The 25,043-nt window shown below is 43.4% G+C and overlaps 1 protein-coding gene across 1 annotated transcript in view; it reads right to left on the reverse strand.

The window, feature by feature from the left end:
- LOC141107668 (cytochrome P450 2G1-like) overlaps positions 1 to 24,322 on the reverse strand; it is a 42,511-nt gene extending 18,189 nt beyond the window's left edge. Inside the window, exons 1-5 of the mRNA XM_073598565.1 lie at positions 24,032 to 24,322; positions 21,044 to 21,209; positions 20,200 to 20,349; positions 8,163 to 8,323; positions 3,352 to 3,528 (exon numbers count right to left, since the gene is read on the reverse strand). Of these exons, the coding sequence (XP_073454666.1) occupies positions 3,352 to 3,528; positions 8,163 to 8,323; positions 20,200 to 20,349; positions 21,044 to 21,209; positions 24,032 to 24,214 (837 nt within the window). The 5' untranslated portion in view covers positions 24,215 to 24,322. The remainder of the gene's footprint in view (positions 1 to 3,351; positions 3,529 to 8,162; positions 8,324 to 20,199; positions 20,350 to 21,043; positions 21,210 to 24,031) is intronic.
- Positions 24,323 to 25,043: the final 721 nt, after the last annotated feature.

The following is a 25,043-nucleotide window of genomic DNA, read 5'->3' on the forward strand; positions in this document are numbered from 1 at the left end:
TTGCAGTCTGATCCGTCCATCCTCTCCCTGTCCTGTGTTCCTTACCCCATCTGCTGATCCCCCGTTGATGACCCTGGCCTGGCTTACGTCTCTGATTCTGGAGCTGCCCTTTGTTTATCTACTGATCCTCTGTGCATGACCCTGGCCTGGCTATTGTTTATGATTCTGGTATTTCCCATTTATTGTACATATCTCTCTGTTATTTGTGGGTCTCTGTTGGTTTGTTTTTTTGCACTGTGTGGTTGTATTTATATTATTCACTTTCCTTAATAAATTAATATATTTCACTTATACACGTTTGGGTTTCCTCTGTTTCAGTCCAAACAGTTCTGGTCTTATCTGATACGTGACAGAATACCAAGGCCTTCCCTGACCAGAAGTGGCTATACAGAGGAACCATCTTGGTTCAGGTTGCCTTGCTGAAATGAATTTAGATGTGATTCGTTATTATGCTCTGCTGGCATCAGGGAGTAGTGAATATCTCCGCCAGACACTGAAAGAGTGGAACAGCGATCAGCTGCTAGAAATCATTCGTTTAGGTCACTCCTGGGTTGATCAGGGCTGAATGCTGTTTGGGGATGTTCAGCCTTTAATTCAAATCGGCACAGAGCTGGCTTTGCCCTGCATCCCAGAAGGTCATGATGGTTTTTCTCCCCCTTTCAGTATTAATCAGGTCACATCACTGGTATGGCTTCTGGAAGATGACTCTCCTTACTTTTGAGCATTACACAGCCTGTTCCCAACAGATGATAATAGAATGTGTTGATTCTGTACAATCCCTTGTCAGACAGACAGTATGTAACCCGCAGTTTGTGCAAACACTACTTTTAGCATGGTCTGGTATTTTGCAATCAGCCACAGCCAGCCCACAACAAACCATCTCTGCTACCAGACACCTGCCTGCCCAAGAGTCTTTTCCTCCATCACCCATGGCAACCTCATTTTTAGCCCAATATATTCTACTCCCCACCAAATATCAATACCCTGTTTCTTCCTGCTGCACATATGCTGCCTTTAATCCACCTGCCTCTTTCCCGCTGCCTACAATTCCTCAAGAACTTGTCCCAGCTACTGTTACCTTTTCCCTGCCATATTCCAACCCTCCTCTCCTGTCTGCTTCATCCCCTACCTACAGTCCTGCAGTTACCCACAGGACTTCAGTAGCTAAACCTAAAAAGAGATGGAAATTCTTCCCTACCCATTTGATCCTGCCAGTAACCCAACCTGCCTCCACATCAGCTAATCCACTCCAGCCTGATGTTCCAGTGCCCGCTGTTCAATCTGATGTTCCGGTGCCTGCCTTCCAGTCTGATGTCCCAGTGCCCGCTTCCAGTCTGATGTCCCAGTGCCCGCTTCCAGTCTGATGTCCCGGGCCCGCCTTCCAGTCTGTTGTCCCGATGCCCGCCTTCCAGTCTGATGTCCTGGTGCCCGCTTTCCAGTCTGCTGTCTCCGTGCCTGCCTTCCAGTCTGATGTCTCCGTGCCCGCCTTCCAGTCTGTCTCGTTGCCCGCCTTCCAGTCTGATGTCCCGGTGCCTGCCTTCCAGTCTGATGTCTTGCGCCCGCCTTTCAGTCTGATGTCTCGGTGCCTGCCTTTCAGTCTGATGTCTTGGTGCCTGCCTTCCAGTCTGATGTCTCGGTGCCTGCCTTCCAGTCTGATGTCTTGGTGCCTGCCTTTCAGTCTGATGTTCCGGTGCCCATGTTCCAGCCTGAAGCTCCGGTGCCAGTGTTCCAGTTTGAAGTTCTGGTGCCTATGTCCCCAATTAAAGTTCTGGTGCCTGTGTCCCCGCTTGAAGTTCCGGTGCCTGTGTCCCCGCCTGAAGTCCTGGTGTCCCAGTCTGAAGTCCCAGTGTCCCAGCCTCAGCCTGAAGTCTCTGTGCCTGTGTCTCAGCCTGTCATGCCAGTGCCCGTCACCCGCTTTCTGGGCCAGTGCCCGGCGTCCGGTTCACTGATCCGGGGGCCGTTACCCAGCCCACTGGTGCCTGTTACCCAGCCTGCTGTTACGGTGCTCACTGCTCGGCCTGATGTCCCAGTGCCTGCCGCCCAGCTCGATGACCCGGAGCCTGCCGCCCAGCTCGATGACCCGGAGCCTGCCGCCCAGCTCAATGACGCGGAGCCTGCCGCCCAGCTCGATGACGCAGAGCCTGCCGCCCAGCTCGATGACTCGGAGCCTGCCGCCCAGCTCAATGACCCGGAGCCTGCTACCCAGCTTGAAGTGCCTGCTGCCCAGCTTGATGTGCCCGTGCCTGCTGCCCAGCTTGATGTGTCCCTGTCTGCTGCCCAGCCTGATGTGCCTCTGTCTGCTGCCCAGCCTGATGTGTCCCTGTCTGCTGCCCAGCCTGATGTGTAAAATATATATTAGTGCAGCGCTAAAATCTTTAAGCAAAAACATTTATAATGATTAGGTGAAATCAAACTAAACCTGAAAACTAAGGTGGACAAATTTAAAATAAGCTAATGTTGTGAAAATTAAATCACCTGGTGGTATATAAAAATACATCAGATTTAAATAATTAAATAATATGCACATAAACAAAATAACAATAATGATCCTCAGGTGTGGATCAGAACACAATTGCAATATTCAAAATGACATATAATGTGAGTCCGTTGATCATAGGTGAAATATGATAACATGCATGATAAATGTTAAAATAAGTCCCAATAGACTTGCAAAAAGAAAAAAGAAGATAGCCAGTGAATAATACGATCAACACTGTGATGAGAAGAAGAGTCCCTTATCCAATGAAGCGGAGCACCCAAGGTGTGTAAGTTGTCTCCTTACCAGCTAAAAAGACCAATAATTTGGTCTCACCAAGCCCAGGGAGTTGGGTCTCCCAAAAACCTTAAAGATAATCCAGGGCTGTTGTATCTGTATCACTAGAGAGAATATAAGGGACCGAGGGCTGCTCCACCTGTAGTTGGCGGTATCACTCGTGACGGATGTTAGTTGTGACAAGGATGTCTCACACCTGAGACCTTGTAACACTAACGAGTCACATGACACCACGAAGGACATTTGCACTTAGGGGTGTACTCACTTTTGTTGCCAGCGGTTTAGACATTAATGGCTGTGTGTTGAGTTATTGAGCAAAGTGTAATTTCTTCAGTGTTGTCACATACTATATGTATATATATCTTAAACAAATATTAATATTCCCTATATGAAAGCAGAGTTTAGGAATGACATTTTAGATTGTCCATTTTTTAATTTAATGGCGGCTACAATTTTTTAAAGCTCTTAGGTATTAAAGTAACATTTTTTTTTGTGAGACTCCAACTGTAAATCTTACAACATTCTGTGAGCTAAAAGTTAAATTTCCCAGTAAAACCCAGCAGAATAAATTGCTTTACCTGCTCCATCTTCAAGAGGAAGCAATCGATGAAGTCTCGGGGAGAACCTGGGTCCAGAGTTTCTTTATGCATTTTCACTCTTTCTTCAATAAATTTATGCATGTCATGAACAGCTTTAAACAATTTTTGATGAGGTCCCGGAATCTTTCCGACCACTTTGGGAAACACATTGTATATCTAAGAGATATTTGCAGAGCAAGGTTATAGGACTTTACTTTAAGACCCATTGAGAAATTAGCATTCATATATGCATCAGAATTACTGCAAATAATTGAGAATGGGAGATTGTGCACCAAAATAATAAACCAATAAGCCTATCTAAGAGAAATTAAAGATTTCCACATATAGATACATTTACGATTGTAGGCAGGGGAAGTTTATCCTCCACTTTATAGGTGCCACATTTTTGCTCCCCGCTGTAGAGAGGGAATGGAGGATGAGAGGAGCTTTGTTCCTCTGAAGCCTCCGTAGGTGTCATCAGGGAAGCAGCTGTCCAATTAGACACTGCAACACTGGATAAACAAGAAGGGGGCTTCCATCATAACAAGTATAGAGCATGGTGGTCCCATTCCTTACATAATAGACCATAGAAAGAAGAAGAGTCACCCTTTAATTTGGACTTTGACAGACCACTAGCTTTTGAGATAAAAATATATGTTTTATTGATATGCTTAAAAAAGACGTGAAAGCGTCTATAACACACAGGATAAAACCATTCCATACAAAATTAATACAGAGTCAAAACAGAAAATATATACAAGGTGAAAATGGTGGATGTACTCTCATGGGGGTAGTGTGCCCCAATACCCGATGCATTTCCGGTATTCTGGTACCTTCATCAGGGATTTGAGAGTTGTAAGTGTTTTGTATATGTATGGATTCCAATGGAATGACTTTGTGTCCAGGTAGCACCCATGGCCCCAAAGATTAGATAGGGTATTTTCGTATGCGCCTTCCCCTGCTAGTGCTCGGAGCACTAGCAGGGGAAGTCACCCCTTACTGGACCCGCATATTTGAAGGGCTATACTTAGGAACCAACCACCATGGGTCTGTATTTGGATATTTATCCTTCTGGCATGCAGTCGGCATGCTACAGGTTCTAACAAATGCTCCTCCCCAGTTGGCTCACTTATGATTCTTTGATACCATCAACATAATACACGCACTACTCTTATATACTTTTGGTCTAGCGCATACGAAAATACAACTCTCAAAACCCTGATGAAGGTACCAGAATACCGGAAACGCGTTGGGTATTGGGGCACACTACCCCCATGAGAGTACATCCATCATTTTCACCTTGTATATATTTTCTGTTTTGACTCTGTATTAATTTTGTATGGAATGGTTTTATCCTGTGTGTTATAGATGCTTTCACGTCTTTTTTAAGCATATCAATAAAACATATATTTTTATCTCAAGAGCTGGTGGTCTGTCAAAGTCCCAATTAAAGGGGGACTCTTCTTCTTTCTATGGTCTGCAACACTGGATGACCTCCACAGCCATGTTTAGTGAGAGCAATGCTAATGAATAGCACTGCCCCACTGCAGTTGGTGTGCATTTGCTAAGTGGATAGAATAGGGACAGGATCCCCACTGGTTAGAGACAGTGTATTTAGCACTAGGGAGAGGGTCCTGTTGAGGAGGGACAGAACAGGGATACCGCTACTGGCTTTGCTATGTGGGGACTCTAGAGCTGGGACAAAAATTTTTCTATCGGTCTGCTAAGTGCACCTGGAACGTTGCTCTGTCTATCAGCCACCCCTTTCCCTCAGATGCTGCTCTGATAATGTAAGAATGATTAAAGTGACAAATGATGGGACTGTGTTAAAGTACTGAAACATTGCAGAGAACTTTTGTACCTGAGTTCCTTGTGTTATCAAGACACATCACTTCCTTCCAGTTGTTATTTGTTACGTCTACATAACAAAATAATAATTGTGCCTTCCTTCCTTGGTCTACCTTTATTCCATCTTGGGTACCAATCAGCTGGCCCTGCCCACATGGTTACATTGGTCCAGCTTGAACCAATGTAACTCTGCATACACCATACCTGTGGGATCCCTCTAGAAGCTTCAGATCACAGTAATAGGCACTGCTACTCTAGTGGTCTCCTTGAGCTTCCGTGTCCCGTGCTGAACGACTGCCTTGCTGCATTGTGAACACAGCATGTAGCCAGCTTGGCATAGGCACCATTCAGAGATACACTATATTACCAAAAGTATTGGGACACCTGTCTTTATACACACATGTACTTTAATGGAATCCCAGTCTTAGTCCATAGGGTTCAATATTGAGTTGGCCCAACCTTTGCAGCTATAACAGATTCTGGAAGAAAGGTCAAACATTCCCATAGACACACTCCTAAACCTCGTGGACAGCCTTCCCAGAAGAGTTGAAGCTGTTATAGTTGCAAAGGGTGGGCAAATGCAAAATTGAACCCTACGGACTAAGACGGGGATGCAATGACAGTTCATGTGTTTGTAAAGGCAGGCGTCCCAATACTTTTGGTAATATAGGTAGAGAAAAAGGGTGGTGACATCACACCTTGTATTATTGCTACTTTGTGCCCAAAGACCTTTTTCACACCACATTTTTTTAAAATGGTTATTCTGTGTTTATATTCCTATGCACCAAATTAGAAACTGGAGTACTTTTTCACATGCACCAGTTTTTGTTAATTCCCCCCCCCCCAAACATATTTACAGTATAATCTCTAGAGATGGTTCCGATGTTCGAGTCGAACATAAGGGTGTTCAAACATATGGGGCATTTGTGGCAAATTCAAGCGCAGCGGAGCGCCCCATAATGCACTTTGAGATCGCAGTGCATTGATGACTGCTGATTGGTCAAGGCATGCACCTGACCTGCATTCTTTGGCCAATCACAGCACAATCTGCTGTGAGAGCCATGATTGGCCAAAGGCTCAGAGGGCTAAGTCCATGCCCCACACTATTTAAGGCTGCTTACACGGCAGCACACATAGCTTGGACTTGATGGACTTTTGTCTTTTTTCACCTACTATGTAACTATGTAGTGTGATACGTGGAGGAGATTGAGAGAATTTGTGCTAGCTTAGGCAGGTTAGTTAGTGGTGTGCAGGCAGTTTAATATATATATATATATATATATATATATATATATATATATATATATATATATATATATATATATATACACACAGTGCATTCAGTGTAGACTATATATACAGTGCATTCAGTGTAGACTATATATACAGTGCAGTCAGTGTACAGTATATAATACAGTGCATTGAGGTGGTTATGGGGAACCCTATGACAGAATTAAGGGAAAAAAATGCCCCCCCCATTAAAATCCATACCAGGCCCCTTGGGTCTGGTATAGGTTTTAAGGGGAACTTCATAGTTACATACATAGTTATATAGTAGGTGAAGTCCATCAAGTCCAATCTATGTGTGTGATTATATGCCAAAATTAAAAAAAAACAGTGTGCCCCCCCCCAAATCAATACCATGCCCTTTGGGTCTGGCATAGATTTTAAGGGGAACTTCATAGTTACATACATAGTTACATAGTAGGTGAAGTCCATCAAGTCCAACCCATGTGTGTGATTATATGCCAAAATTCAAAAAACAAAATTGGCGTTGGGTCCCCCCCAAAATCCATACCAGACCCTTATCCGAGCAAGCAGCCTGGCAGGCCAGGAAAGGGGGGGGACGAGCAAGCGCTCCCCCCTCCTGAACCATACCAGGCCACTTGCCCTCAACATGGGGAGGGTGCTTTGGGGTCCTCTTCCTGACAACCCTGGCCATTGGTTGTCGGGTCTGTGGGTGGGGGGCTTATCGGAATCTCGAAGACCCTTTCTAACAAGAGGACTCCCTTATCCTACCCCCCTATGTGAATGGGTATAGGGTACATTGTACCCCTACCCATTCACCAAAAAAAGTGTCAAAAAGTAAAAAAACAACAGACAGTTTTTGGCAATTCCTTTATTAAAAAAAAAAAAAAAAGTGTCCCGCGATGTCCATCCATCTTCAATCACACCACCCGATGGACCCGAAAAATAGAAAAAAATTTAAAAGTTCCGCCTCGATGTGAGGCCTCCTGCTGACTGCTGTCTCTTGGCTGTGACAGCTGTTATATAGGCAAGGGTAGGGCCACCCGGTGAAGTAACTGAGTGACCCAGTCCCCTTCTGACATCATGTGACATCAGAGGGGGTGGAGTCATCTGGTTACATCAGCAGGTGGCCCCGCCCTTGCCTATATAAGAACTGTCAAAGGGAAAAGACAGCAGTCCGCGGGAGCCCTCCCATGGACACTGAGTTTTTTGGGGTTTTTTTTCTATTTTTCTGGTTTCGGGTCCAGACCTGAAGGGCCTGGTATGGACTGGGGGGGGGGGGGGAGCCCACGCCAATTTTTTCCTTGATTTTTCATCTATATTGCCGGGAGATGGCAACACATTACAGCTGCAAGCAAGTTTAAATGACATTTAAATGATATTTAAAGGAATATTTTATTTTTATTGTTTCACTTTAAGCCTTATTAAAATCACTGTTCCTGAAAAAACAGTTGTTTTAAAAACTTTTTTTGCCTTGATACATGTCCCCTAAGGCAGTACCCGGGTCCCCAGGCACTTTTTATGGCAATAACTTGCATATAAGCCTTTAAAATGAGCACTTTTGATTTTTCCTGTCCTATAGACTTTAATAGGGTTCGCATGTTCGCTAGAACTTTTTGCCTGTTCACATGTTCTGTTGCAAACCGAACCGGGGGGTGTTCGGACCATCCCTAATAAGCATTTCCTTTTTAGATGGTCTGAAGCTCTTTACTTACCTGTGCCCAAATAGAGCTAAAACGTTTAAAACTTTCATGTAAAAGGGCCAAAAGCTGAAGAAACGTTTTGTCTTCATACTCAAACCGGCTTCCAAATACCACTGAGCAGATGACATTTGAAACTGCCTTGGCAAAATAAAAAGTTGGATCCACAGACTGACCTGTAAGATAGAGATAGTAAAGATTTAACAAACCATTACAATTCATTTTCTATAAAGAACATTAGAGGGTTACTTCCAACAAAGCTGATATTTCAATTTCTGGTAGGTGCTAGAGCGTATAGAACACCCACAAACAGAAAATTCTCATGTTGCAGCTTATCAGTCCTTAGATGTGCTGACAGCATTAGCATCATCTTTTTCAGTCTTCTTTTTTTTTTCTTCATTTTCTTCTGGTGTTCCTGCCAGAAACACACTTCCTGTCTTATGCCGCATACACACGACCGGACTTTACGGCATACTTGGTTCGGCAGACTTTTCGACGGACTTTACGACGGACTTTCCGAATGAACGGACTTGCCTACACACGATCAACCAAAGTCCGACGGATTCGTACGTGATGACGTACGACCGGACTAAAACAAGGAAGTTCATAGCCAGTAGCCAATAGCTGCTCTAGCGTCGATTTTTGTCCGTCGGACTAGCATACAGACGAGCGGACTTTTCGACCGGACTCAAATTCGTCGAAAAGGTTTGAAACGTTTCATTTCTAGGTACGTTGAACTTTTGGGGGAAAAAAGTCACTCCCGCAAAAAAACATGCAAGGCAAAGGCATAATGAGCTAGTATGCAGCGCATGCTAGCTCATTATGAAATACTCACCTTAGAATGAGGCCTCGACATCTGATCGTGGTCCACGGCGAGGGAGCTGACATGTTCCTTCTCCGTTTCTTCCAGGTATCGCGACTCCGGTGCTGTGAGTGGCCGAAGCCACAATTACGTCACTCCCGCGCATGCGTGCGGAAGTCTTTTTCCCGGCAAGGCCTGGCAGCGTCTGCCGGACCTTCAGCCGGGCCATTACAGTGCATGCGCCACTGACTTTAGTGGCTGCATGCAAAGTAAATATCTCCTAAACCATACAGGTTTAGGAGATATTAATTTTACCTACAGGCAAGCCTTATTATAGGCTTACCTGTAGGTAAAAGTTAAAAAAAGGGTATACAACCGCTTTAAGAAGAAACTTCATTTTTACCCTTGTGTGTTCTCCTGATTTGGACTACAAAAACCTTCCCTTCTTCTCAGCTCCATTCAATTGAAGGAGGGGTGGTGTAAAAAGGAACTGGGAAGGTCAGGCTAAAGCTAGTCATAAGGAACAATAAAAAAAAGTACACTTGCCGACACCCTGTAAATACGCAAAAACATGGGCTTGTTTGCACCATTTTACTGAATCTGATCAATATACTCAATTAATTGTATCTCCAACTTGATGGTCAAACCTGACTCAATATGCATAAGAGTTATGTCCCGTACACATGGTCGGACATTGATCGGACATCAATCCTAGGATTTTTTCCGACGGATGTTGGCTCAAACTTGTTTTGCGTACACACGGTCGCACAACGTTGTCGGAATTTCCGATCGCCAACAACGCGGTGACGTCAAGCACGTACGACGAGACTAGAAAAGGCCAGTTCAGAACCAAGCGCAGCACCCTTTGGGCTCCTTTTGCTAATCTCATGTTAGTAAAAGTTTGGTGAGAGACGATTTGCGCTTTTTCAGACTCGTGGTTTTCAGATCGTTTTCTGCCGTTCAGTTTGTGCTTGTGGGTTTGTATCTGCTCTTCAGTGCGTGCAAGCAAGTTCCACGTGACTTTAATTAGTCATTGTGTTCTTGTTCGTTCGTTACTGTTTTTCAGGTCGCTCTTCACAGGCCTTGCTGTTCTTCAGTGCGTTCTGTTACTTCGTTCTGAGCAGCCGACCGTTTTCTAGCCATGTTGCGTATGCATACTCCTCGAAGAGTTCGTGCTGTGCGGGGGCTTGGTGTTGGGGTCCTGACCTTGACACAAGTCCAGTCCATGAACAGGGTGGGGAGGAGTTCATGGACCAAGAATTGGTTGCTTTAGCGTTACCAGTTCTGTCATATGCCTTTCCTCCGTGAGATCCGTGAGAATAATCCTGATGATTTCAGGAACTTTCTCAGGATGACGGACCCCGTATTTCACCGTCTGTTGGCTTCGCTGACCCCCTATATCAGCAGGCAGGATACCTGCATGAGGCAAGCCATCACTCCGGAGCAGAGGCTGGTCGTTACCCTGCGGTACTTGGCGACAGGGAGAAGCCTGCAGGACTTGAAGTTCTCGACAGGCATCTCCCCCCAGGCTCTGGGAATCATTATCCCAGAGACCTGTTCTGCCATCATACAGGTCCTGCAGAAGGAGTATATGAAGGTAAGATTTTTATCCTTTAATATCACATTTTATTGTATTTAATGTTTGCTAATATATTGTATTTCTTTCCTCATTTCCTAATTACCATGATTGTAATATGCTGTGAATGTCCCCTTTGTTCTCATGCATGCTGGATTTTTATGTAATTAATTTTTTAGGTCCTTCATACATATTTGCCTTCACTTACCTCCCCAGCATGCTCTACGGGCCCTATATTCACTTCATGTAGTCACTTAAAACAATGTATTTTATCAGCTCCATAGTAGTGCTTTACCCCAAACACCCCCTAAAATGTTTTTAAATGTTATTTTTGCTTTAAATTCAGGCAGAGTGGCAGAGGCTTTTTTTTTGTGGTGTCCCCAAATCATTTTTAGTAACCCTCCCTCCCCCAACTGCTAAGTCAGCTGATACCAATTCTCTATCTATCCTCGATCATCTATCTGTTGACTTTGCCAAACCCATACACACTATACCCATCTCTTTTGTGCTCTGATTTATGGATGAATTCCCCAAAGCATGTAGTGCAAGGGCCTGCCTGTATACTTTCAAATGGTACTGTTTGAATTTTTAAGATCCTATTATTATCTTGAGACAGGTAATAGCAGAATGTTCAAATGTGCTCAAACGTGTACAGTGTGTATTTCTATCTTTGTATTCGGACACTTCTTACCTGTCCAGTGGACTGCCAATAGTGTAACTAAGGAGGGGCTGTTCCAAGTAATACCCTGTATTTAGGCATTCATCTCTCAATGAAGTGAAGAGGGTTACCTTTCCAAGATTTCCACACCCCCCCCATAATGTTAGAAATGGCACGCGGGGGGGGGAATATGATAGGTGTACCTTATACTTTGGTGTTGTTAAATTCCCCTTAATAAATGCTATCTGGAGTTTTCCCCAGAATGTTTGTGCCTAATCTGCTTGCCATGTTTCGGAGCAAAAATATTAATTTTTTTTTTTCCTCAACAGTTTCCTTCCACGCCACAGGAATGGCAGACTGTGGCCTCCCACTTTGCCCAGCGGTGGGACTTTCCTAACTGCGGAGGGGCAATTGATGGGAAACATGTCCACATCATCCCAGCACCCAACTCGGGGTCGTACTATTTCAGCTATAAGGGGTTCAATAGTATTGTGATGTTGGCGGTGGTGTCAGCTAATTACGATTTCTTGTATGTGGACGTGGGGAAGAATGGGCGGATGTCCGATGGTGGAGTCATCGCCCAGACGGAGTTCTACAGGCGTCTCCAGAATGGCAGCTTGGACTTGCCAGCTCCAGAGGACAATGTGGAAGGACTCCCATTCGTGTTCGTTGCTGATGAAGCGTTTGCGCTGGGGACCACCTTATGCGGCCATTCCCTATGAGGACCCTCACCCCGGAACAGAGGGTTTTTAATTACCGGCTGGCCAGAGCCCGAAGAGTGGTGGAGAACACATTTGGAATCCTGGCCAGCCGGTTCCGCCTATTTCTGACACCTATCCATATGGCGGAGTATAAACTTAATCATATAATCATGGCGTGCTGTATTCTCCATAACTTTTTACGGAAACATTCGGCCAACTATGCTGGCTCAGTTAAGCCTGAGGCCGGAGTGATACCTGAAACAACAATGACGGCGCTTGAAAGCGGCCGTCCTGGCTTGCCCTCCCTGAGTGCCCGTGATGTCCGGTTACGATACCTGGAGTTCTTTGCGGGTAGGGGGGGCCATCAATATGCCTTCAAATTTGTGAAGCCTTTTTCAAATAAAAAAGCCAAAAAAAGAAATTCTTTGTGGACATTTACTGCTTGTGTTTGTTTTAGCTGACCCTGACAGAAATGTGTTGAGTCCAGAAAATGGCGTGATTGTGTAACCTTATACAAAGCACTGTTGGGTGTTATTTACTAAAGGCAAAGACACTTTTCACTACAAGTGCACTTGCAACTGCACTGAAACTGCACTTGTAGTGCAAAGAGAATTTGCCCTTAGGAAATAACCCCCATTTTCATAGAAAACACCAATTACATCACCAACAAAGTGTTTTATTAGCGTTGACACAATAATCCACACATTCTTGATTAACAATCTCTTTAATACCTGCACAATCACATGTGCATTTCAAAAAGGTTTTTCTAACAAACACGTTTGTTGGTTTTCAATTTTTGGGGTAGCATTAGAAACCAGATAAAGGTCCATTTATTTAAGATAAAACAGGCATGTGTAAAACCAACAAGAAAGACACAAATCTTGAACTTACAAAGTTCACATTTGGTAGAACTTGAAGGCAATATCAGACATGAGTATTTAAGAACTGTGTTTGATATTGCGTTCAGATGGGGTGAAGTCACCCTAGGAAAAGGCAAATTTGGAAGATGCACACAAATTTACCAATGTCAACATGTGCGACCTGCCATCACGGGGGATCAAGGGACGTGTTTTGGGGGAGAAACCCCTTCCTCTCAGCTACTTTATTATAGAGGAAGGGGTTGCAACCCCAAAACGCGTCCATTGATCTCCCGTGATGGCAGATAGCACATGTTGGCACACTGTGTGCATCCTACAAATTAGGCTTTCCTCCAAGTCTTGCAAACATTTTGAACATTGGAGCACACCAAAAAACCAAGGGATTGGGAGGGGTTTTAAACTCGCCCAAAACATCAATGATGTTCTTATTTTTTTGGATAACATCATTGATGTTTTTCTTTAGGTTTTCCAATTGTAAATTACACCCCATGATCTCCCTGATCAGGATCTGGGCACTTTCTGATGTGAAAGGATCTGGATCCCCAACATCACGATCACCTAAAAAGAGATAAACAAAACAAAAACAGGTATCAAAAATATGCCGGCATCCATCTCTTACCTGAGCCTGTGGTCGCAGACACTCACCTGTTGTGGTGACTAGTTCCACCACGTCTTCTTCATCCTCCTGCACTTCTTGGTTTGGGGGAATTTCACCTTCTTCCAGAGGTGGGGGGTCTCTGGTCTCCTCGGATGAGGGGTGTCCTCCGAGTCTTTTCTCCCCTATGTAAAACAAAAATGCTATACTTAGCACACAGTGATTTGATGGCAGAACTATAAATATGAAACATTGCTTGGAATTGGAGTACAATTGTCTGTTTTGGCCGAGTGCAAAAATGTAGCGTTTTCAGTGTCCTTTGTAAAGCTTCAATACTTTACCTGTTTGGTACAAGCTTCACAGATGGAGACCCCCTATAGTATACACTGGAGCACCTGTGTGGCCCCCTAATAAAAATGGTGTTCTGGTGTCCCACACTAGTGCTCCAGTGTCCAGATGTGAAAACAGCTGCTGAGTGTCCTCTCCTTACACAGAATCTAGTTTGCATTTCATTCTAGTAACAAAGCCATCTACACAACCAAATTAGTTTCTGACAAGTAGGGCTTAAAAAATGTGGCCAAATGCATATGGCCTAAACAATGGTGTTTTAGAGGCCGAAAGAAAAATGTTTGATACGAACGAATAATGGGCCCATGAACATGAAAGTTGCCATTTAAAAATGTACACTTGTAAGAAAAGCACATGGAGCAGCACGAACGTAATAGACATAAAGAATAGGAACACTGGACAACGACTTACTTTTTTGCAGCACTCTCCGGATCTTTCTGTACTGCTCATGTTCTCATAATTTGAGGTCCGACCACCGCTTCCTGAGCTGATCTTTCGATCGTCGTACCCCGAATTTCCGTTGCAGACTTTTGACCACTTTCGCAATTATCTTGGCCTTTCTGACATTGGGGTTGGGGTAAGGTCCATACTTCCCATCATAGTCGGCCTTCTTCAGGATGTCCACCATCTCCAACATCTCCCCAAAGGACATATTTGAGGCCTTAAATCTTCTGGATCGGGACGTTTCCGGCTCCGGCCTTTCCTCCTCCTCCTCCTCGTTGCTATAATTAGCACGATCCTGCTGTGTATCCGCCATGTGCTCTTCCCCCACTGCGCAGAATGAAAAGGGGCGGGGAATAGACTAGAATGAACGTCAGGGGCGGGCGGAGTTACACGCATGCGCAGTGTGTATAAAGCGTAACACGCGTGCGTATTACGTACGATCTGTGAGCGGAGGAAGGAGCATCGAAAGCGCCGATCATGATAAGGAAGGTAAGATCTAAACTTGGGCCTATACTGCTTCGAAATAGAAGCCTAGATTTTAACAAGATTAGGAGAGTTTGGCCTGACCTTAGGGTTTGTCTTGTGTTGTGTCTTGCAGAGAAAATGGATGGCTTCAATGGCCACAACTTCCTCCCCCTGTTCATAGACAAATACAGGGAGCTGCCCTGTCTTTTGCAGATGAGACATCCTCATTACAACAATAAACAAAAGAGGCAGGCAGCGCTGGAGAAACTGCTGGAGTTGGTGAAGCCGGTGGTCCCCACAGCAACCATCCCATATTTAAAAACCAAAATTGGTGGCCTGAGGAGCACTTATCTTAGGGAGCGCAAGAAGGTCACAGATTCCCAGAGGTCCGGAGCTGCAGCAGATGACGTTTATGTCCCCAGGCTGTGGTACTATGAGAGACTGCGATTTCTGTCAGACCACACTGAAGTCAGGGAATCCCTCTCCACTCTTCCTTCCACTCTTCCTTCCGCCCCAGCTGAGGCTTCCCATGTCCAACCTGGGCCTTCCAGCCAGGAGGAAGTGGAGGAGCCCAGCTGGAGTCAGTTATAGCATTCCTCTACAGATTTCAGGACAATAAAGAAATTATGTTTACTAGATGTTAGTATTGATCACTAATTGCTGATTGTAAAAAGTTTTTTACATATCAATAGACAGTAGTGGGCAAAAATAATTGGGACAAGAATGAAAAATGCTGGGCTCAGAAGGCTAGTCTGTTATATTTGTGAACATTCAATTTGCAACAGTCAGAAGGTGAAAATTGTGTGTGATTGATGAATAAAATACTAAAACTATGTCCATTTTTCATACACAGGAAGACCTCAGCCAGGAGGAGGTTGTGGAATGTGGCAGTCAGGAGGAGGCTGGGATTAGTGGCAGCCAGGAGGAGGCGGGGCTAAGTGTCAGCCAGGAGAAGCCCGGGACCAGTCGCAGCCTGACCGAATCGCAGGTTCCTCCCCTCCGCCTTCCATATAAAAGAGCGAGGAAGATGACTCCCATGCAGGATTCTGCGCTCAGGCTCATTCAGGAGGCTTCTGCATCCCTCTGAGCCTTACCCACTCCTGAAGAGGCCTTTGCCTGCATGGCTGCCACAAAACTGCAGGGCATGCAGGAGGGTCAACGCAAGCTGTGTGAAGACCTGCTTTATAAAGTCCTAAGTAAGGGAGTGAGTGGGGAACTAACACCCAAGACCGACGTGATTGAGTTGGACCATCCTCCTCCTCCTCCTCCTCCTGCTGCCACAACTCCACCACCACAGCCACAGCGTGGAAGGAAGCGTGGAAAGAAGACCAGAGAGTGATTGCCCTGGGTTCAGTCTGGTCTGCCAAAAGCTGCTGTCTCTTGTATGACCACAGCCTGGGGACATGTATGTCATTTGCTGCTTTCCCGATCTCTGGGACTTCTGTACCAGACTGCCCTCCCTTAGATAAGGACTCCTCAGGCCACCAATGTTGCGTGAAAATTATTGATGTCTGCCCTGGGGGTCCAAGGCTTCACCCATTTCTGCTGTTTCTCCAGCGTTGCCTCCCTCTTTGTTTAGTTGTGACCCCTTAATAAAAGTTTTTTATTTGGGAAATTATACTTTCCTATGTGTGTTTTCATCGAAAAAAAGGACAGTTTGTTGGTGACGATTCAGGTACATTTCTAACATAAAATGTGAAATTAACAAGGGACAACAACACCAAACAATCTCCTACAGATTAAATAGAACAACATATTAATGGTGTTGTGGTAACTTGACCCAAAAAACACACACAAAAATTTTCACGAGTACAAAGAAAAATCCCAAAAACCAAAAATACGCCTTGAAAAAAATACAAACCCTGCAAAAATTAATCGGCCTTAAAAACCAAAAAATAAATAAATTAAATAAATAATTATGTCAGATGTGACAAATCAAAATATATCAAAATATATTGAGGGAATCCCGAAAAATAGTAAAGAAATTAGTTTGTGAGAAGTGTGTGTGAATATGAGCAGCAAAACTACTTAATTCTTGTCCCATTATAAAGAAGAAGAAGAAGAGAGTGCGCTGTATTAAACCATTTTTAACATTGCAGCGTGACGAAAGTGCTGTATCCATTGCTCCATTGCTCCAGCTCATCGGAACAGGCCACACACGGACGGAATTGACGCGATCGGATTTTGTTGTCGGAAAATTTTATCTCCTGCTCTCAAACTTTGCGTGTCGGAAAATCCGATGGAAAATGTCCGATGGAGCCCACACACGGTCAGAATTTCCAACAACACGCTCCGATCGGACATTTTCCATCGGAAAATCCGACCCCGTGTACGGGGCATTAGTCTTGTGAGTTTACATGGGGGAGAGGCACCAGGTAATTTATTTACATTTAAAAGGTTATACCTAACTTTTAAGAGTTTGTTTCAGCTGACAACATTTAACCACTGCCCACCAGTAGGATGTCCATGGATGTCCTCCGGTTTCAGTGGTTATACCAGAATGATGCCTGCACCTACAGGCATCACTCTGATATGTATATTTTTAGCCGGCGATTCCCTAATAGGCAGAAGTGATCTGAGTGGCTAATTAGCCACTCAGATCACTTCTGCTGGTGGGGGAAGGGGGTCCCCCCCCTCTCACTGCCACCTGTTCCGGGCTCTACCATACGATCACGGTGCCTGGGAGCGATGCGGCTGGCTGAGATGGCTGCCCTGAATAGAGAGAGAGGAACTAACATCGTTCCCCTCTCTCTGTAACCCCAGAAACCGGGAGCGATGAGCTATGGCGTCACTTTCAGTTCCACCTCTTTGTTTACCTGGCCACCAGCGGCCAGGAAAGCAGCCGATCAGATCCACTGCATAGGCGGCTAGAGGAGAGATTTAGGGTCTAATAGACCCCAGATCTCTCCATAAAGAGAACCTGTCATGGCCCCTTCTGTCACAAGGGATGATGTTCATTCCTGGTGATAGCAATAAAGTTAAATTAAAAAAAAAGTGTAAACTATTTTTTTTGTATAAAATAAATAATAAAATTAAAAAAAAAAATTGAAAGTGCCCCGCCCCACCCTGCTTACATGCAAATGGGCTAATGCGAACTCATATGTTACTCCGGAACGCATATGTAAACGGTGATCTCACCACACATGTGAGATATTGTTGCGGATGTAAGAGCGAGAGCAATAATTCTAGCACCAGACCTCCTCTGCAACTCTAAACTGGTAACCTGTAAAGGCTTTTAAAACGTTGCCTATGGAGAATTTTAAGCACTATAGTTTGCCGCCATTCCACAGGCAGACACAATTTTAAAGCATGATATGTTAGGTATCTATTTACTCAGCATAACATCATCTTTCACAATACAAAAAAATTGGGCTAACTTTAGTGGTTTTTTTTTTTTAAATTCATGAAAGTATTTTTTTTCCCAAAAAATTGCGTTTGAAAAACTACTGTGCAAATACCGTGTGACATAAAAAAATTACAATACCCACCATTTTATTCTTTAGGGCCCCTGCTATAAAAAAAGATATAATGTTTGGGGGTTCTAAGTAATTTTCTAGCAAAAAAGTCGATTTTTACATGTAGGAGCAAATGATCAGAATTGGTCCGGATAGCAAGTAGTTAATAATTTGCGGCATGGAACACACAAAAATGATTTGCTCTTTTGTGTTTTAGTCCTGGTCATTGCTTTCTGGAACTTAGTTTACCTCCTTCGATGTTATTCCTATTCTGACTTTTCTACATTAAGATTCACACGGGCTAGTCTGCCACCAACTACCATCTGATATCTCCCTTCATCTATGAATTACACTTGGATGGTAGCCAAGAGAAGGACTTGTGTTATATGAGGGGGTGCTGATAAGTATTAAGCCTTACCCAGAAATAATTGAGCAGGGTGTACTGGTAAATTCAATGGTGCAAAAATCAACTACCTATGATTTTAACTTATCTTTCTTGGTCAGGTCCAAAGTGAACATGGCAGCACCTCCAGAAAAATTTAATGTGGAAGAGCATAGGACCATAATCAAGTTCCTGTTTCTCCAAGGAAAAGGTATGAAGCAGATCCATGATGAAATGTCACAAACTATGCAACAGTTAAATGTTGGGTTGTCAATTTTAAAACTGGCCATTTTGGTGTTGAAAGTGAGAAATCCAGTGGAAGGCCTGTTTCTGTCTCTGTGCCTGCAAATGTGAAACCCTTCCATGACATGAGGACTGAATATCAGCCAAAATATTGCTCCATATCTGGGAATATCACATGAGAGAGAGTTGGTGCCATTATCCACAATGATTTGGAAATGAGAAAGCTTGCAGCAAAGTGGATCCCAAAACTTTTGACTTTTGCAGGCACAGAAACAGAAACAGGCCTTCCACTGGGTTTCTCACCTTCAACACCGAAATGGACAGTTTTAAAATTGACAACCAACTGTTGCATATGAAGGGCCAATGTCACCCAAAGTTTGTGACATTTCATCATGGATCTGCTTTGCACCTTTCCCTTGGAGAAACAGGAACTTGATTATAGTCTTATGCTCTTCCACATTTTTCTGGAGGTGCTGCCATGTTCACTGTGGACCTGAAAAAGAAAGAGATGTTAAAATCATAGGTAGATGATCTTTGCACCATTGAATATAGACAAATTGGCCAGCACACCCTGCAATTTAAAGCTTCCTAGCTCAATTTTTTCTGGGTATGGCTCAAAACTTATCAGCACCCCCTTGTAGTCTTGAACAAAATATTCAACCTATGTTTATTTATAATGATTTCTGTTAGGTCATTTGAACTATACTGCACATATGCGTATCTTGTTTTATTTAATTATAATACTATACTAGCCTCAAGGCCTGGAAAAACTGAAATTCAATTCATATCTGCTTTGTATTGTATAGTTTTACAAAACTTCTCAATAAAGTTCTTGTTAAATAAAAAAATACATAAAAAAATTGTCACCAACCAAAAAAGTACACTTGCTAAAATGACATGGTAGTCTCCTTTTTTAATAGACTTTCTTTTAACTGACCACTTTAAATCACCTTAGCAGTGCTATCCAGCTATTCTTTTTCCTGCGTCTGCCATTGCAAAATTCCACAAAAGAAAAAGCAGGTGAGTATTAAATGGTTGGGGGATGGATATACACTTTGTCACTTTTACCCTAAACTCTCTGATGGTCACCGTAGTGTCTATTCCTCACTGCACCTGCATTTTATGAGTCATTAATAGAATACAAGTTGTGGTGTGTAGCCTGTGCTGTCCTACAGAGTAAAATCTAAAGCTGTACTGTGATTGGAGGACAGGCTTGACAGTTTCATATGACAAGACTCTCTACCTAACCTAACTCTAACTAATCTCTTTTTTTTTTTTATTGGAATTTTTTTTCAAATATAAGCAATAAAAAGGATACAAGTCATGAAAGACATATACGGTAGGTATATGAACAATCTTATTTACAAAAATGAGGCTATACTTGCTTTAGAGTCAAGAAGCATGATTTAAACACATTTGTAAAAATAATCAATGCGCTTTATTAATGTTCAGTGTTGTTGGTCATACAACTACTTTATAAATGCCCTCCTATATGCTTTACTTACAGTTGGTTTTCCTAAATTCTTCTGTAAGGAAATAGGCCTCTTCCTGGATTCTCTCTTCAATGCTTTTTTTACCCATTCCGAAATTTCGGAGGGTCATCAGAGAAAATCGACGTAGCTGTTTCCAACGTTCCCCGTTACTGTAGACCAATCCTAAAAATGATGTATGGCACCAATGAGACACAAATGTTTACTACAGAATATAGGAACCACATACAGCTTTAACCAAAAGCTTTTCATCAGATTCTCATAACTTGTCTGTCTGAATATGGCTAAATTACAATTTTTTTTAATTGGGCGGGCATGTTAACTCAAAAGGAACCAAGGTGAGTAGAATACATCGACAGGGGACTAACTAGAGTCAATGTGGCCACAGCTAATTAAAGCTGAACTCTAGGCCAGCCCTCAAAATTTCCACTCGCCTAATGTAAGCAGGCGAGTGGAAATTTTGAGGGCTGGCCTAGAGTTAAGCTGAGGGAGAGTGTGGAGCCTCGTCGAAGGGGGTGACGCAGGCGCCCCTGACAGGTGGGATTGAACGCTGATTCTCCTCCAAGCATCTGTCCAATATCATTCTCTTAGCAGGGCCTGGCATACAGTGGGAGTCGGCAAAGAACTAGATGAAGTGGGGCTGGGGCTGCCAAAGTTTACTTTTCCTAATAACAAACTAGTGTTGGTTGCTCGGACCACTTGTTCTTTTTTCTGCCCTCACTCCTCTCTAACACTTACAGTACATCCTGAGACCGGTAGAGAAAGAAGGCTGCATGTGGTAAGTTCCCGGTCTTAGGCAGTTCACATTCAAAAGAAGGCACTGTGAAAAGGACAGCTTCATAATCTAAGTTATTCTTACCATGTCCTCCAGAGCTTATCCTTTCCAGTAGAGGCATGTGTCCCCGAGCACTAAAATCATCTGCTTTATCAATAAGGGCCTCCTTGACTGCATCACAGCTGCACAGCATTACAACTTTTTCCATGCCCATATGAATGGTATAAACTGGGCCATACGTCTCACTCAGCTGCAGGACAAATAAAATTGTAAATACAATTTTTTTGTTTGAAATTTTATGACATGTCAGTGTTCTAAAATCTCAGAAAGGTGCCTCCCAATGCAGCGTATTCCACTTAAGAACCAGGTCACCCAACAGAGCCACATTAGTGGCTGTTATTACTGACAACTCACAAACTGTGGCTGTATTTGTCAGTTGTTACCTATTTTCCAGGGACAGTCTTAGATTTTGTGATGATCATGATTTTCTTGCTATTGAAGTTTAACTTAAAAAAAAAAATCCACGTTGGGTCGACTGGTTATGCTTAAAACTATCATAACAATGGCCTCCCACCCCCCACCCAATACTTGCCTTTTTAGGTTCCTTCCAGAGTCTCTTTACCTGCTGTTTCATTTTCCCTTCAATCCCTGAACCACAGCTAAGAATGGGTTCTACATAATTAAGAGACTGTAACTAGCTGCTGAGACAGAGGAAACCAATTAGCATCTTTGCTTCACACAGGACCAATCCTCCATGACAACCACCCCAACCATGAAAAAATGTCCCCACGTTGGCAGTATCAATGAAGAGAAAAAAAGTCCCTACATCGGTGGTATTACTAAAAGGAAAAAATGTCCCTACATCTACATCAGTGGTAACATAGAAGAAAACACCACTACAAAGGTCCCCCTCCTCGTGTAAAGCTCTTCCCTGAACCTTGGCCTGTCCCCCTTTCCCACTTTAAAGCTTATCCTTCATCCCCATCCACCAGTAAAGAGCTCCATTCCCCCCTCACTATAAAGCTCCCCACAGCTACTAACCAGTCCTCATTGCAGGAGGAGCAGCTGCTAGGAGGTTGGGCTGTCATGATCTGTATAAGCGCCCGTTGCTCAGTAGTATGACAGCCCAGCCTCTGACAGTTGCTCCTCCTGTATTCAGAAGGCACTATCACTTGGGATACGTTGTCACTCATAGACAGAAGACGGCGCAGGAAGCTGGCTTCTGTTTTAAGAACAAGTGACAGTTTTGAGTGTAGGGCAAGTCCCGGAGATAGCAGTACTAAATACCACAACACTGTGGATGAAGAAAAGCCCTGCTAACAGAAATGACACTGCAGTCACTCCTGTCAGTGGGAGGTAGGAAGAAGGGACCTGCTACAGCTCCCAACAACCCCCCTACATAGAGCCATGGCACCTGAGGCACGCGTCCCTTCTGCCCCCCTGGTCCTGGCCCTGATTCTTTATTGTAAATTTCCCTTGTATTCTTGTTTTGGTGACAACCCTGACATTTTGGATTTTGCATCACTTTTAGTCCTTAGGTCAGTGAGCACCAGGACATACAGAGAGAGTGAATCTACCCAGCAAGGAAACAAAAAGCAATGAAAACTTACTAACTCTTTCCCATGCTATTAAAAATGAAAAAAGACAAAGATTTTACATACACTTTAAGTTAAGTTTAGTTACAAAAACTATAATTAAAATATACAGTATTTCACCAAATTCCCTTGCAAACCTAGATAATACCTTCAATAGCAGTTAAATCATCACTGTGCTGACCATAGCCTGTGCCAAGAATGGATATTTAGGAGGGGCACAGCAGGCCCACCAACTACAGGCTGCCTGCAGAAAAGTACAGGAGGAGGTGGTTACAAGACCGGTCATTCTGCACAAGATGTGAGAGCAGCAGTGACTGGTCTTTTGATTACGGGAAGCTCCTGCACCGAAGCAAAGTACCAGAGTTGTTTAATGCTGAATTATTGGACAAATCAGGAAGAAATACACCCAACACATCACAATTAAAGTCAGAATATACATACCTCTTGTAATTAAGCAAAAACATTTTGCCTGAATTTTTTTTTTTTTTATATTTTTTAACAGAAGGTGTTTTTCAATAAAAATGATGACTGCATACAATTAGCTACAGAAAGCTAGCAGAGGGAACACTAGGAGTCTAGATATTAAACATCCATTGGACAAATGTCACAAGCATTCGCCCAGCCTGCACCAATATCCCTGTATTTTCTTTATTATGATTACAGTATTTTATAAGATCTTTAGCTCTATCTAGTGTCCAAAATATGGTTATTTTTATGAAATACCCCTATCAGAAAAATTAACGCATTTTGGCCACTAGATGGAGTTGACAATCATATGTAATAATTAGTCTTATGCCGTGTACACACAAGTGGACTTTTCGACGACTGAACTCCGAAGGACTTTTCGACGGACTTTCGACGAAACGGACTTGCCTACACACGATCACACCAAAGTCCGACTGATTCGAACGTGATGACGTACGACCGGACTAGAATAAGGAATTTCATAGCCAGTAGCCAATAGCTGTCCTAGCGTCGGTTTTCTTCCGTCGGACTAGCATACAGACGACTGGATTTTTCGACCAGACTCAACTCCGTCGGAAAGATTTCAAACATGTTCTATTTCTAAAGTCCGTCTGATTTTTCGACAGCAAAGGTCCGATGAAGCCCACACATGATCGAATTGTCTGGCGGATTCGTTCTGTCGGACCTTTGCTGTCGAAAAGTCCGGTTGTGTGTACACGGCATTAGGGAAAATTTATGCAGGCTTGGAGAATGCTTATGGCATTTGTCAAATAAATGTTTTATAAATAGGAGAAGGTTGAGGTTTCAAAAAAACCTTTGGTGACATTCAAAATCATAAGATGTATTTAGGAAATAACTTTTGCTCCTCTTAATTAAAAATCAAATTGCGATCACTGCAACATGTTATGTCGTGATTCAACAGACTGCACAGTGACAGCATGGATTATATAAACTAATGCTTTATACCTGCCAAGCTGGTAACTGATATCTTTAATCAAACTTGGAAACTTACCTTAATGAGTGACTTGAAGGGGTCTTTTCCATTTAATTGCAGAATGTTCCCAATAATGGGCAACGGGGTGGGCCCCGGTGGCAGCCTACCTTTGCTTTGATGCTTCCTGGCATGTGTGATACTTAAGATGAGGAAGATCAAACAGACAATTAATAACAGCGTGCTTGTACTCAAGATCTCCATGTTGGCACTATGCTCTCCTGCAATGGAGCTAATAATATTTCAGTCTGCTACAGGCTTTTTTATAAAGGGAACAGCTCGGTAGGGATGAAATTGGCGCACTAAATAGATTAACCAAGAGCCAGCTATTTTTTGGCATTGCTGACATATGAACTCTTGTACACTGAATTCTCCCACCCAGTCTGATAAGGAATGCTGACTGGCAAAAGGGTAACATGTTTACCTGTACTAATAATTTCTAAATCGAATGACCTTGTTTGACTTCTTCTATCAGGTGAATAGGATGCTTCCATTGGATAATATGAATATAATATAATATTGCAATAAATAACTGCCAAGGCTTCTACTTGCTTTGTGGACTGGCTTATGTTTTAGGACACTCCAGTCATGCATGAAAATCTGGAATCTGAAACGCCTTCAGTCTAGGTTCACATCTATGCAGCTGCACTCGATGCGTTTTTCAAGCATGTTTTGCAGTGCATTTTGCATTTTTAAACCAGCGTTTTTATGCATTTTTGCATGCAGTTTTAATGCATTTTGCGTTTTACTTTTTTCTTCTCTTTAAATGCACTGTAAACACACTGTATATAGCTGGTTACTAAAGAGGGGGGTGGGAAGCTGGCCACCACGTCCTTCACAACCGATGAGTCATCAAAGCTGAATGTAAAAAAAAAATAAAAATTGCCGGCCAAAAAATGTACGAAAAAAATGGCGTGGGGTTCCCCCCCAAAATCCATACCAGGCCCTTATCTGAGCATCCCGGCTGGCAGGTCAGGAAATGGAGGGGAAAGCTGATAGCTGATGACTCATCGGTTTTTAAGGACGCAGCGGA

The sequence above is a fragment of the Aquarana catesbeiana genome, linkage group LG09, assembly GCF_042186555.1.
Source record: "Aquarana catesbeiana isolate 2022-GZ linkage group LG09, ASM4218655v1, whole genome shotgun sequence".
In the NCBI taxonomy this organism is placed as follows: domain Eukaryota; kingdom Metazoa; phylum Chordata; class Amphibia; order Anura; family Ranidae; genus Aquarana; species Aquarana catesbeiana.